The sequence below is a fragment of the Bos taurus genome, chromosome 2, assembly GCF_002263795.3.
Source record: "Bos taurus isolate L1 Dominette 01449 registration number 42190680 breed Hereford chromosome 2, ARS-UCD2.0, whole genome shotgun sequence".
In the NCBI taxonomy this organism is placed as follows: Eukaryota; Metazoa; Chordata; class Mammalia; order Artiodactyla; family Bovidae; genus Bos; species Bos taurus.
In genome coordinates this window covers 134,177,132-134,191,340 of record NC_037329.1, presented here as the reverse complement: position 1 = coordinate 134,191,340, position 14,209 = coordinate 134,177,132, and the positions used below count along the sequence as shown (strand labels likewise).

General features: G+C 54.9%; 1 protein-coding gene across 1 annotated transcript; it reads left to right on the top strand.

Annotated features, from left to right (window-relative positions):
* Positions 1 to 645: 645 nt before the first annotated feature.
* Positions 646 to 13,378, top strand: KLHDC7A (kelch domain containing 7A). Its single transcript, XM_005203361.5, has one exon. It carries the CDS (start codon positions 678 to 680, stop codon positions 3,066 to 3,068), a length of 2,391 nt encoding a protein of 796 aa, XP_005203418.2. The 5' UTR covers positions 646 to 677; the 3' UTR covers positions 3,069 to 13,378.
* The last annotated feature ends 831 nt before the right edge of the window (positions 13,379 to 14,209 follow it).

Below are 14,209 nucleotides of genomic sequence, written 5' to 3'. Positions count from 1 at the left end.
CCCCAAGGCTGGTTTTCTCAGGCACCTCATCAGGCAGGGAAGGAGGGCAGAGTCATTCAGGAGCCAGGTCAGGGGGCTTGGCCCAGCTCCCGGCTCCGCCTCCCTGGCTGCTGACTGCAGACCGACCCCGCCGTGGGGACCCACCGACCTCAACAGGAAGAGCGCAGACCCAGAAGGATCTCTCACCACACCTGCCGTGGCGCCACCTGCTCCTCAGCTCACCACACCCAACCTCCCAGCCCAGCGGATTTGCAAAAGAGAAAACAGGACAGACACAAACAATCTCCCACCCCGAGCGTTCCCTAGCATCGGGTGACTGTTTGACCGAGAGCTTCCTCCCTCTTCGAGTGCCCGCTGGACGTGCCCAGCCCCCTCCGGCCGCAGCTGGCGTGGGTGGTGATCACAAGCTCAGCCTCCTCCGGGCAGATGCCTCCCACCCCCAGGGAAAAGCACCGAAGGATCCCAGGGAGGCCAGCCACCTCACTCTGCCAGCCCCGGGCCTCGGTGGCCAACTCTGCCAGCTCAAAAGTCACCTTTGCTTCAATTCTTCACCGGCCCAGCCAGAGCTCGCCCCAAACCCCCTCCCACTCAGGCCGGCAGGAACCGGGAACCGTCCCCTATTGGGCAATCATTAATCGGATTCTTGACATTCCTCTGCCCCAGGTCTGCTTGGGAACATGCTCCCCAGAGGAGGAGGAGCAGAGGCCCAGGACTGGCATCTGGACATGCAGCTGACGGGCCAGCTGGTGCTGTCTGCCGCTGCCCTGCTCCTGCTGACCGCAGCCTACAAGCTGTACAAGTCCAGGCCAGCCCAGGCCCTGCCGCGGGGGGCGGACGCCAAGGCCGAGGCTGAGGCGGAGGGAGGGGGCTCCGGGCAGCCTGCCGCCCAGGAGGCTGTTCCCGGGGCACCATGGTGGGACCTGAGACGCCGAAGGGGAAGCAAGGGGACCACAGGACCGCCAGGCTGCAGCTGGGAGAGGACGGAGGCCTCCAGAGTCCCGGCCACCGGAGCTTCATCTGCAACCTCAGAAGCTGGAGAGGCTGGGAAAGCTGGGAGGAAACATGCTGGAGAGGAGCACGCTGGGCAGTGCCCGGACTCTGACCTGCCAGCTCCTCGGTGCGGAGACCAGGAAGCCGGAACAGCTGTGGACGGTAAGCCCGAGCTGCCCCATCGCCCCCATCAGTGCAGCGAACCCCCAAGCCCCCCAGCTGGCCTCCCTGCCATGGAGAGCGGCCGTGTGGGTGGTGAGCTCACTCCCAGGCAGGACAGTGGACCCCCCAAGCATCCAGGGAGCGGGGAGCAGGAATCCCCCCATGAAGGTGAGGTGGCCCACCGTGAAGGCCAGTGCGACATGAACAACACCTGGGTCTTTACCCACGCGTCAGGGGTCCACAGGGAGGAGGCAGCGGCCCTCCAGGCTGCCTCAGACCTGGGCCTGGCCCTGCGTCAGCGGGAGGGCGCCTCCGACGCTTCCTACACCTTCTCGTCCATGGCCCGGGTTCGAGTAGAGGAGAATTTCATACCGGAGAAGGTGGAGGGGATCAGGCCCAGGCTGAAGGGCAAGGTGTACGATTACCACGTGGAGTACACCTCTCAGGCCACCTCCAGGAGCAGGCTGGCCCCCGGAACAGCCGCCTCGGCAGGGGCTCCAGCCCCTGAGTCAGTGTCAGGCCCCCTGGGAACAAGGATAGCGTCTGGACGGCCTGCTGGTGACGGAGAAGGCCGACAGGAGACCGCTGCCTCCCCCGGGTCTGACCCCTCCGGCTCCACGCGAGGCTTCAGCCGCAAGGAGAGCCTCCTTCAGATCCTGGAGAACCCGGAGTTTCAGCTACAGCTCGATAGCTTTGGGGACGCTGCTCCATCCTGCCCAGACCAGAGAGCCGCGCCCACCCGCCCCACGTCCCAGGATTCTCCTGAGTCCAGCTCAGCCGGAAGCCGCGGGAAGCCCCACGTGCACTCTGTGGCTGGCACCAGTTTCTTCCACCCCCCGCTCAGCCCTGGATCAGCCCTAGAGGTCCACCTGGATCTGGGCAATTGCTACCAGGCGCTGGCCTTTGCCAAGAGGAAGAAACTGGAGCCCCTGAAGGAGGCCGCCTACAAGGTGATGAGGGACAACTACCTCCAGGTCCTGCGGAGCCCCGACATCTACGGGCGCCTGAGCGGGGCGGAGCGGGAGCTGGTCCTCCAGCGCCGGCTCCGGGGGCGCGAGCACCTCGTGGTGGCCGACGTGTGCCCCCAGGACGGCTCCGGCCGCCTCTGCTGCTACGACGATGAGCGGGACGCCTGGCGCCCGCTGGCCCGCCTGCCGCCCGAGGCTGTGTCCCGGGGCTGTGCCATCTGCAGTCTCTTCAATTACCTCTTCCTGGTGTCCGGCTGCCAGGGCTCCGGGCTCCAGCCCTCCAACCGCGTCTTCTGCTACAACCCGCTGACGGACATCTGGAGCGAGGTGTGCCCCCTGAACCAGGCGCGGCCGCACTGCCGGCTGGTGGCCCTGGACGGACAGCTGTACGCCGTCGGGGGCGAGTGTCTGAACACGGTGGAACGCTACGACCCTCGCCTGGACCGCTGGACCTTTGCGCCGCCGCTGCCCAAGGACACCTTCGCCCTGGCGCACACGGCGGCGGCGAGCGGGGGCGAGCTCTTCGTCACCGGGGGCTCGCTGCGCTACCTGCTGCTGCGCTTCTCTGTCCGGGAGCAGCGCTGGCGCGCCGCGCCCACCGGGGGCGGCAGGGACCGCACGGCCGAGATGGTGGCGGTCAGAGGCTTCCTCTATCGCTTCGACCTCAACCGCAGCCTGGGCATCAGCGTGTACCGCTGCAGCGCCAGCGCCCGCCTCTGGTACGAGTGCGCCACGTACCGGACGCCGTACCCCGAGGCCTTCCAGTGCGCCGTGGTGGACGAGCTCGTCTACTGCGTGGGGCGCCGGCGCACGCTGCGCTTCCTGGCCGACAGCATCTCGCCCAGGTTTGTGCCCGAAATGCGGCAGGCCTTCCCCTCCCCGCAGGGCACCCTCCTGCCCACCGTCCTGACCTTGCCCGGTCCTGATGTGCCCCAGACCAGGGTCTAGTAGCCCGTCTGCTGGGCTCCTTCTGCAAGACTAGACGGAAAAACACCCCCTACCCATCGCGGCATGGGCCATTTCTGGGAGATCGGGGCGCAGGGGAATCTGGCCGGCAAGAGGTGAATTTCAGTCCCATCTCCTCCACAGTCTGGGCTTCTTAGCTGCGTCTTTGCCCTCTTTGGGCAGCCACCCTAGTGTGAAAATGAAACAGAGGACTGATGTTCTGAGGCCCAGGGTGCCCATGTCTGCAGGGTTGACCACCACCTTGCTTGAGGTCTGAATTTGGTGGGGAGGGGGGTACCAGGATCCTAGCAAAGTTCAGGAGCACAGCCTTATCACAGGCACGGTTCCAGAGGTTTTTTGACTCCCAGTGACCCCTCAAGCTGACCCTGCTGGATCTGGGCCAGCCCTCTCTAAGCCACCAGGGCCTCTTCCTAACCATTGGCCACTGAGCCCCAACCTCCAGAAGCCCCTGGAACACACACAGGTGGAGAAAATTGAGGGGGGCTGTTCAGCAGGACTAGGACAAGCCCGGGGAGCCCCAAGGGGCCTAGCCAGAGGGAGCGATGGCTGGAGGAGCAGCAGAGCGCCAGTTGAAGCCGCCCACGGGAACTCTTGCATGCAGAGTGAATTGACCGAAGCCCACTTTGCTTTTCCTCATTACATGGAATTCCAGTATACTGGAAAGAGGAGAAGCCTCCACGTTTAGCATCCATTTATAAAGGGACATCTGCTTGCAGGGTCTACTGAGAATACAGTTGATGGCAAGGAAAAAATAAATGTGATCCAAGGGCCACCCTCCTGCTGGGCCCATTGTTATTTGACCACCACACTCTCTCCCCAGATCTCAGAACCCTTCACAGTACAGCCACTGATGCGACTCAGCCCTCACCTTGGGAGCTGGGGGCAGCCCTTCCAGGGGGTGAGAGGTGATAGCATCCTTTGCCTTCCCTGAGCCTGTGGTCGCCTGGTCTGCCTCATCAGACAGGAGCAGGCCAGGGAGGGGCAGGCCCACGGTGGAGCTGAGGGACCAGCAAGTTCTCCTGCTGCACCGAGAGACTGGGTCCTCCTTTCACAGCAGGTTTGGCAAATTCTCAAAGGGAGGAAAGCTTCCACCCTTGGGAAGTTACCTCTTCTTCCCAGAAGGAAGGGAGAGAGACTAGTCCAATCTATTACCATGGCGCTGATCCATCTCCAAGGGAGATGCATATACCGACAGGAAAGCAGTCATGCTCTTGGTACCAGCCGGAAGCCAGGAGACCCGGGACTACTTCTGAAGTGAGCGGCGGCATCAGGAAAGAGGAAGAGAAGGCAGGTGCGCCTCGGTGGGCCTGACAGGTGGGGAGGTGGGAGTGCTCAGACTTTGGCATCCCTGTCTTGAAAACGGGAAGGACAATCTGTGTCCTGCTCTGCCTGGGGGATAAAGGTGAGCACCTGGCAGGAGCTTGTGTCCCTGCAGCTGCTGGGACTGAGCTGGGGGTCTTTTTGGAAGAGGAGGGATTGGAACAAAGAACCAGAGGAGGTTGGTGTAGAGATGAAACCTTTCCTTGGACCTCAGAAGCCCACCTTTCCTATTCTAGGGCTTGGGAGGTGAGGCAGCTTAGTTTATTTCTAGGCTGGAAGCTGGGGGAGGAAAGATAGCTGAGACTATGGCTGGAGTCTGGGAGAGTGACTGCCTCTCCAAACCCACTCGACCACCAAGGCCATGCTCAAGTTCATAGTCAGCATGTGTTCATGGACCTCCCAGGGACCCGGAGGGGAGGGGAGACGTGATGCCCGGCAGGGGAAAGGGTGGAGAGCCCCATCTGGGAGCCGGAACAGGTAGAACCAGATCCAGGCCAGAGGCAGGCCTCCGATAAGGAGCCAGGCAGAGGACAAGACCTCAGCCGAGCTGGGTAGGGCATGGGGGAAGGCTCCAAGCCAAGGGTGAGAGCTAGGGCTCGCTCTGGGAAAACCTTCAGAAGCCCGTCACATACATACCGCAGGGACTAGGGAAACGGATCAAGGGGTTGAGCAGCAAAGCTGGCTCCAGACCAGTGGTGGTGGCCGTGTTCTTCGTGACCAAGGGAGAGCTGAGACTCGGGCCGAGGCTGAGACAGAGTGGTGCCGCGCGTCTCGTCTGCCTCCCGCGCTCCCACGGCAGACATCCCTGACCGATCGCCGTGTCCTTTCTTGTTGAGCTCTTTCCATGGCCTCAGAGCTATTTCAGCACGGGGCCCAGGAAGTCATTACCAGCAGATCAGGGCTAGTGCGTTCCTGGCCTGGGTCTCCAGAGCTGGATTTAGGGATGAAAGCTGTCAGGGCAAGGTAGTCCGGGGGCCTGCAAAGACCACCTGGGGCTGTGACAGTTAGGGTTCATTTTGTTGTTGCTCAGTCGTGTCTGACTCTTTGCGACCCCATGGACTGTAGCCCGCCAGGCTCCTCTGCCCATGGGATTTCCTAGGCAAGAATTCTGGAGTGGGTTGCCATTTCCTTCTCCAGAGGATCTTCTCCACCCAGGATCAGACCCATGTCTCCTGCATTGGCAGGCAGATTCTTTAGCACTGAGCCACCGGGGAAGCCCCAGGATTCATTTACAGAATGTTTAAACCAGGCGCTACTCCGGGTGTTAGAGACACAGCACATCCCTGTCCTCGTGGAGCTCGCACTCTGGCTATGGAGAACAGGCAGTTAAAAAAAAAAAAAGCAAGTACATAAAGAAACAAACAGCAGCCATGCTGCACACAGTCGGCAGAGGAGAGAAGGAGGGGCAGTGGGGTGGTGCGAGCAGGCTCCCTGACCAGTCGAGGCTGTGCAGAGCCCTGAGGGGGCATCCTGCAGAGACCAGGGCTCCGGGCCAGGAGGGCTGGCCTGCCTCCTGAAGGGCTTTGCCATGCCAGTGGGGGCGGAGAGCAGGACTGTCTCCCAGGCGCTCCATCTTGGTGCGTGAGGAGGGCAGGAGCTCAGCTCTTCTGCTTCCACCTTTACCTATAAAGGAGAGAGTCCCGTTACACTGACATTCTTGAGAGAGGGGCCTTGGCTGGAGGTAAGCTACATTCCCCAGAGAGAAGCAGAGTTTACACATTTAGGTACTGAAGTCGCTCAGTCGTGTTCGTCTCTTTGCGACCCCATGGACTGTAGCCCACCAGGCCCCTCCGTCCATGGAATTTTCCAGGCAAGAGCACTGGAGTGGGTCGTCATTTCCTCCTCCAGGGGATCTTCCCAACCCAGGGCTCAAACCCAGGTCTCCCACATTGCAGGCAGACACTACCGTCTGAGCCACCGGGGAAGTATACGCATTTAGGAGAGAGGGTCAGAATAACACACGATGCCCCATCTGAATACGTCAGCCAGCCCGTGTGGCTCCGTGCTGGCAGAGTCCAGGATCTCCACTGGCCTCTTCAGTAGCCGTGTCCGCTGTCCTCTCGCCCTCGGCCTCAGAGTGGCCTGTGTGTCGCTTGGCTTTCTCCATGGCTCATCTGTCCTTCTTTCCTAATGTGAGTTCTTTCTTCTTTAGGAAAACAAAAACCTTAAGTTCGAGTTGTTTTGCACATTAGGCCAACCATGCCATTATAGAAAAAAACTGGAAAATAGAGAAAGGTATTAAAAAAACTCCCCAATTTTCCACCCAAAGACAAACCCCCGCTGTGGTGTGGGTCCCTCTGGTCTGTTTTCCTGTGTGTGATTTTTCTTTGGCTTGATTTTTGCCTCGGTGTGATTATGCTGAATATACAATTCAGTTGCTTCCCTTTTTTTTTAACTTAGCGTTATAGAATAAGCATTTTCCCGTGTTATTACAAACCCTCGGTAAACATCATTTCAATAGTTGCACAATATTCCATCCAGTGGACCTGCCATGGTTTATTTAAACATTCCCCCTCCGTCAGGCCTGTAGATATTTTTTTTTTCCCTGTGGGTTTCTTTTTCCGTCATAAATAAAGCACCCTTTGTTTTCGCGTTCCTCTCTGTCTGAGGCCTCCATCAATATTTACAAGAGAAGCAGTTCTGTCTGGAAGAACCAGGTTGCTGAAACAACCATAGCACCGCAGCAGTTGCCTGCCTGGGGCCTGGGCCCCGCTCTTACTGCAGGGCTCAGAGCTGCCCTTGAGAATGGCCAGTGGGAAGGGCGAAGCCGGAGGCCCTGCTGCCCTGGGGATTCCTGGAGCTAGAATGTAAGACAAGGGTTCCCGCCCTGCACGCCAGGCACTGAGCGCTCGCTTTTTACGCCTCCCCTCACAAGCCCATTTTACAAGTGAGAAGAGTGAGGCTCAGTGAACACAAGGACACTTGCTAAAGACCCTCAGTCTCCTGAAAAGCTTCCTTGACCCTGGCCTGCCCACTCAGCACGCCGTTCTTTCCCTTCCTCTACCGTGAGGCACAGAGCCAAGGATGTGGCATCCGCTGTCTCCTGCCCCTCATCCCTGTCCATCCCCCACCGGCCGATGATGCTCTATCCTTGAAACTGGAACTCAAAAGAAACTGTCCTAAGCTCCCCAATCCTCCACACCTGCATCTATCAAATGGGTTTGCTACTGCCAGCCTCGAGCGGAGCTGTAAGGACTGGTCCCGGGGCTGCTCCACGGTCGGTCCCAGAAGCAGCATCGTCTTCTGCAGGGAGGCTGCCCTAACCCAGCTCAGGGGAGGGATCCCTCATACTCCCACTGCCCTTTCGTAGTGGCCTGGTCCCGTGGAAGGAGGTCGTCTGACTTTTAAGCTCCAGATGCCCCATCTTGTTTAACAAAGTCTAGGGACTGGGGGAGGAGGCTTGAGCTATGCATAGACCATCCAGGCTTTGAGATGAACCTCTGCAGTCCTTCAACAGGGTGAGAGACTGGCTGACCTGAGTTTCTCAGACTCAAAGCGTTAGGCATTTCCCCAGGGCATCCGACAGCAGTGAAGAGCTTCAGAGGCTGCTCAGAGCCCCTGGAAACCTTGAGAAGGTGCACAATGGTACAGATGGGAGGGTAGGAGCCCCTCAGAGTACCTGGGAGACCCACGTGCTGTCTGGCCTGCAGATAATCAAAGCCACAGCCAGGCGCCCAGCACGCCCCATCTTTGTCATCCTTACCTGGAAGGCACTTGGGGCCCCAGGGTTATCCTCGGAGTCCCCTGAGGCTGTGGCTCCAGCTAGAAGGAGCCCCCCAGGCAGACAGGAGGCTGCAGTGGAGGAGGAGTGGACAAAGGGGGCTGAAACGCAAAAGGAGGCGGTGCCCCCAGGGGTAGGAGATGAGGCGACAGGCAGCTGGGGAACCAGAAGAGAGGACCGCCGCAGGGCGAGTCTCTACAAACAGCTCCCAGGCAGACTCAGGTTTTTGACAAGTGGGATGTGGGTCAAAATAAAACAAAAATGAAAAAGTGATGGAGTCTTGGTCGCCTTTTTCTGTGTGTGCAGGGAGGCAGTGGAGACACGGATCTTGTCCCAACAATGATGACAACCATATTCCCCCGCTCTGGGCTCTGTGCAAACCCTTAACCGTCATTCCCTCATCAAATCCTTCCTGGAACACCTCTGCCAGGAAGTGATTATCCTCATAATACAGGGGAGGAAACGGAGGCAGGACGTTTCACAACATTGAAAGTTATTATTTGAGACCTATTCTAAAATCTGCCTTTGTTATTAAAAAACTGGAGGAGAGAAATCAATCACTGAAAATACATTTATTGAGTACTAATGGCGTTAGGGGTAAAGAACCCACCCGCCAACGCAGGGGACACAAGAGATGTGGATTCAATACCTAGTTTGCGAAGATCCCCTTGAGGAGGGCATGGCAACCAACTCCAGAATTCTTGCCTGGAGAATCCCATGGACAGAGGAGCCCGGTGGGCTATGTCATAGGGTCACACAGAGTTGGACACGACTGAAGTGACTTCACATGCACACATGCAGGCTGTGCTTATATGATTTCATTTTATTCTCAAAACCACCCAGTAGATGGCAAAATGAGCCAAATTCTCCCCTTCCCATCAATTTCTCCACCCTTGATCTGGCCATGAGACTTCCTTTTTTTTTTTTTTAATATGTATGTATTCTTCTACACTTACTTTTTTCTATTTAATATAATGTTCTCCTATGTTTTAGCTGCACCATTCAGCTTCTGGGATTTTAATTCCCCGACTAGCGGTTGAACCTGGGCCACCACAATGAAAACGCTGAGTCTTAACCACTGGACTGCCAGGGAGTCCCCAATACTTGCTTTTAATAGCTTGGACGCTGGGTTTACCCTCTTACTCTTAAAAACCCTGAGATTTCCACCATGGGCACAAGCCTGGGCTAGCCTCCTGGACACGTGGGAGACACGTGGTCTGCTTATCAGTTCCCCCAGTCCACAGTCGGCCAAACACAAGAGCCACTGACCACAGACACCCCAGCGAGCAAGCCCAGCCAAGACCAGCAGACCACCTGGCTGAACCCAGCCCAGAGTGATGTGAATGAAAAGTATTGCCGGCCATGTCAGTAAACAAAGGGCGTTGCCACCCTCAAGCCATCGTTGTAGCCCTCGGGACAGCGAGTCCTGAGGGAGCACCGGACGGAGTCAGGATGCTCCCTCATCCAGCAGTCAGCCCCTGAAGCCACCCACAGAGGTGCGCATGGAGGAGATCCAGGGCAGGACACAGCGCGTAGTGGCCCCAGACAGCGGAGGCACATGTCAAAGGACTGACAGTGAGCCAGACTCTAAAGCACCAAATGCCGTAACTTGAGATAGCTAATGTTCCTTAATTAACAGTAATCTTTTGGTGTTGTGACTACCTGGTTTTTGTTGCAAAACCTCCTATACTTCCTGAACTCCCTCCCTTACCTCTTGGGAGCAGTCCCTCAGAGTTATCTGAGATGCTGTGTCCTGGGCTTAAGTCCTCAGTTTGTCCATTACATAAAACATAACAGGCTTCTCAGGTGGCTCAGTGGTAAAGAAGCCACCTGCCAATGCAAGAGATGTAGGAGATGCAGGTTCAATCCCTGGGTTGGAAAGATCCCCTGGAGTGGGAAATGGCAACCCACTCTAGTTTTCTTGCCTGGAAAATTCCATGGACAGAGGAGTCTAGCAGAATGCAGCCCTTGGGGTGGGAAGAATCAGACACAGCTGAGAACAGCACAGCTTAGCCTCAACTTTCAGGGTCTTTGTTTTTCTTTTAGACAACAGGGCCAATTTACTGATGCATGAACAAAACATCAGGCTGCGGGTTTAAACCACTACATACTGGAGTGGTTGGAACTCAGCAATACGCAAGCGATACAGCACTGCTGTGAGACACACACTTATCACTATTTTATAGCAAAGGAACCTAAAGTTCAAGAAAATGACCTGACTTTCCCATGCAGACTTTTAAAAATGTGCAATGTGAGAGTTGCCAGTTAAGCTTTATTGGGGACAAAATGAGAACCTGAGCGTGGGAGACAGCATTTCAGATAGCTCTGAGAAACTGCTGCAAGGAGGTGGGGAGAGGAGCTAGAATATATATAGGAGTTTTGCCACAAAGGCAGGTAGTTGGGAACAACAAAAGATTGTTGTTAAAGAAGCCAGGTATCTCAAGTTAAAATTAGCACTTTGCCAACAAAATTCCCTCTAGTCAAAGCTATGGCTTTTCCTGTAGTCATGTATGGATGTGAGACTTACTTGGACTACAAAGAAAGCTGAGCGACGAGGAATTGATGCTTTTGAACTGTGGTGTTGGAGAAGACTCTTGAGAGTCCCTTGGACTGCAAGGAGATCCAACCAGTCCATCCTAAAGGAGATCAGTCCTGGGTGTTCTTTGGAAGGACTGATGTTGAAGCTGAAACTCCAATACTTTGGCCACTTTATGGGAAAACCTGACTCATTGGAAAAGACCCTGATGCTGGGAAAGATCGAAGGTGGGGGGAGAAGGGGACAACAGAGGATGAGATGGTTGGATGGCATGGGTTTGAGTAGGCTCTGGGAATTGGTGATGGACAGGGAGGCCTGGCATGCTGCAGTCCATGGGGTTGCAAAGGGTTGGACATGACTGAACAACTGAACTGAACTATGTATGAGATGATGCAAGATTCTGGCTCACTGAAATCATTCCTTTGATACACACCTCAGCTATCTGCAGCCAGTATCCTGTGTTTTCACATCCTGAGTGTCCTCAGGGCTCACCGTGGAGAGTGGCTGCAGTCTGGTGGCTGCTGGATGGCAGGTATCCTTTCCTTCCTGAGCTTCCCCAGGGCTCACCAGCTCAACATCCATGGTGGCTGCGATTGCTGGTTACATCCTGGTTTACTTACATGGCAGGAAGCATTCCATCTCTCAGCCTGAGCGTGTGGTCTCAGCATCCCTGGCCAGGTTGTTCCCCACGGGTCAATCAGGGCACCTCACGCCACACGCTTGACCCCCCAGCGCTTCAGCCTCGGTCTGCCCCCAGGGAGCTCCCCACGGGTCAATCAGGGCACCTCACGCCACATGCTTGACCCTCCAGTGCTTCAGCCTCGGTCTGACCCCAGGGAGCTCCCCACGGGAGCGAGAATGTCTCGTCTGCCTCCATCCTTGGCACCAGCCTGGAGCAGCCCCACCACTTGGCTCACAGGAAGCTGAGCTGCATCCTGGTTTGAAATGCATCGTCAAGTCCTGTGGCTGGCTGTGCAGCACTGCCCAGATGGGCTCATTCGCTGTCTCCAAGAAGCACTGTGTCATACCTTCTGCCCTTTCCTGAAACACCCTTCCTGTTGGCATGCAGTATCAGGGCAGAGGGGCTTCTCAGCTCCTACAGTCCGGAGCACAGAGGTTCTGCCGCAGGTGTCAGCTCCTGTCCTCTGCCCACAAGAAGGGCAAGCCGCACCGCCAGGGGAGGTACCACTCCCCGCAACCCTGGAGGGCCTGACTGGCAGGAGGTGGTATATAAACACCCCAGCTCCCTCAGCCCCAGGTGGGAACTCAGGCTCGGTCTGTACACTGGCTCCTAGACAACAGCCCTTAACAAAGTCACTCCTGTCCAGTGTATTGACATTGCAGCCTGCTCCTCCTACCTCCCAGGGACTGTAGCGGAGGCACACTCTCCTTCCCCCTACCCACTCCCTCTTACCTTCTTTAGGCCTTCACAGCCCTGGCACCAACCGCCACCCCTGTTTCAAACAAGCTCTGGCATCTCTCATCTAAAAAGAAAAGCCACTTTTACATGACTCGCTGGATGGTGCAATAAATTAAAAGCACGAATACGCTCTAGAAGGTTAAAAACACTACACAAATATAATGTGTCCTGATTTGTAATGAGTGTCAAAGTGATGTGGCAGCTCTGCGCTCCTGAAAACAGTTTATGTTCTGAAGCTTTGTGATTGTTTCTCCTGCAATCATGTTTATACTATCACACTTAGCAATCTTGACTTTGTAGAAAATAGGAGGGTTAGCTTTCACTTGCCCTCAATTTGAATCATAACAAATTCTGAGTGAACTCTTTAAAAAAAGAAAAATGCCTGCTCTTACAGAACACTTTCTGTCTTATCTGAAGGAGCAAAAATGTTGGATTTTGTACATAGAACCCTTTAAACCCCTGCCTGGTATCTTTCAGCCCCCTGATGTCACTTTCCAAGCCTGGTCTGTCTCCCCTGGACTACACAGTGGGGTAGGTTTGTGAGGAATGATGGCAAATTAGGGCAATACCAACCTCAAGGAAACCAGGAACGTCATATCTTTAAGCTGTCTTAAAAAAAGCATTTTAACTGGGGTAAAATATACATGGAACCACTTGAAAATGTACGATTCAATGGCTTCAAGTACTTTCTGGGTGTCGTGTGTCTATGTTTTATCTGGTTACAAAAGGTATACAAACATTTATTGTGCTGACAAACAGGTACGGACGTCCCTGTGGTCCAGGAGTTAAGAATCCACCTGCCAATGCCAGGGCCACGGGTTTGACCCCTGGTCCGGGAAGTTTCCACGTGCCGCGGAGCGTCTAAGCCCGTGAGCCACACTCCAGAGCCTAGAAACCTGTGCACCCTAAGTAGAGCATAGCCCCTGCTCGTCGCAACCAGAGAAAGCCCACGCATAGCAACGAAGGCCCAGTGCAGCCAAAAATAAATCAGTATACACTCTTTTCAGTTCTTCAAAAGCAAACAAAAAAAGTTATTGCAGAATATACGAATGGGAAAATACAGAGAAGCCCAAAGAAGGCAGTAGAGGTCAGCCCCACTCCAAAATAATCCATCACTGTTTCTGACATCTTTATTTCTAGGCTCTTATTAAAATAATTAAAAGCAGCATCTTACTCTGTATTTACTGTATAATTGACCTTTTCTGCTATCAGAATATCGTGACTGCTTTCAAGCTTGAAGGGTGTGTCACTGGATTTCTTTTCATTGTGGTAAAATATAGATAATCTAAAACTCACCGATTTGGCCGTTTTTTTCAAGTGTGCAGTTCAGAGGCAGTAAGTGTGCTTCCGTGGTCGTGCACCCATCCCCATCAGCCACCCCCTGAACTTCTTCATCCCAAACTGGAACTCCATGCTCGTTAAACCCTAAGGCCCATTCCTCGCTCCCCACCCCCGCCCCTGGTAAGTGAAAGGTGCCTTTGACTTTGGAAAACGTCCCTTACAAGAATAAGGAAGTTCTCTGCTCCATCAGCACAGATGATTAGAAATGTGCCTTAAGCACAAAAACACACTGGGCTTCATTCATTCTGGAAAGTTCCACAAACTACGCAGAGCCCAGCTCAGTGGGATACTCTGGGGCAAAATAATCAATAGCTTATTTATCAAAGATGGCACGGCCCGTTCCTCATTTCCATGGCAAAAGACAAACGGAAAAGTGATCTCTCTGTTCCCTGTGAACTTGCTCCATCCTCACACTACACTCGTTGCTTTGAGTGCTTTAACAGAACTGTAGTTGGGAGAAGGTCAAGGAATAAAACATATTAACTATTGTATTACGTTGTGGGTCCTAATTATGCAATTATGTGCCCTTAAGATGGATGCTTATTCCCACTGCTGAGCATACACACCAAGGAAACCAGAATTGAAAGAGACACGTGTACCCCAAAGTTCATCGCAGCATTGCTTACAATAGCCTGGACATGGAAGCGACCTAGATGCCCATCGGCAGATGAATGGATAAGAAAGCTGTGGTACATGTACACAATGGAGTATTACTCAGCCATTAAAAAGAATGCATTTGAATCGTTCTAATGAGGTGGATTGGAGAAGGCAATGGCACCCCACTC

Coding starts and splice junctions, on each gene's coding strand:
- KLHDC7A (XM_005203361.5), top strand. CDS start 678: ATGCTCCCCAGAGGAGGAGGAGCAGAGGCCCAGGACTGGCATCTGGAC.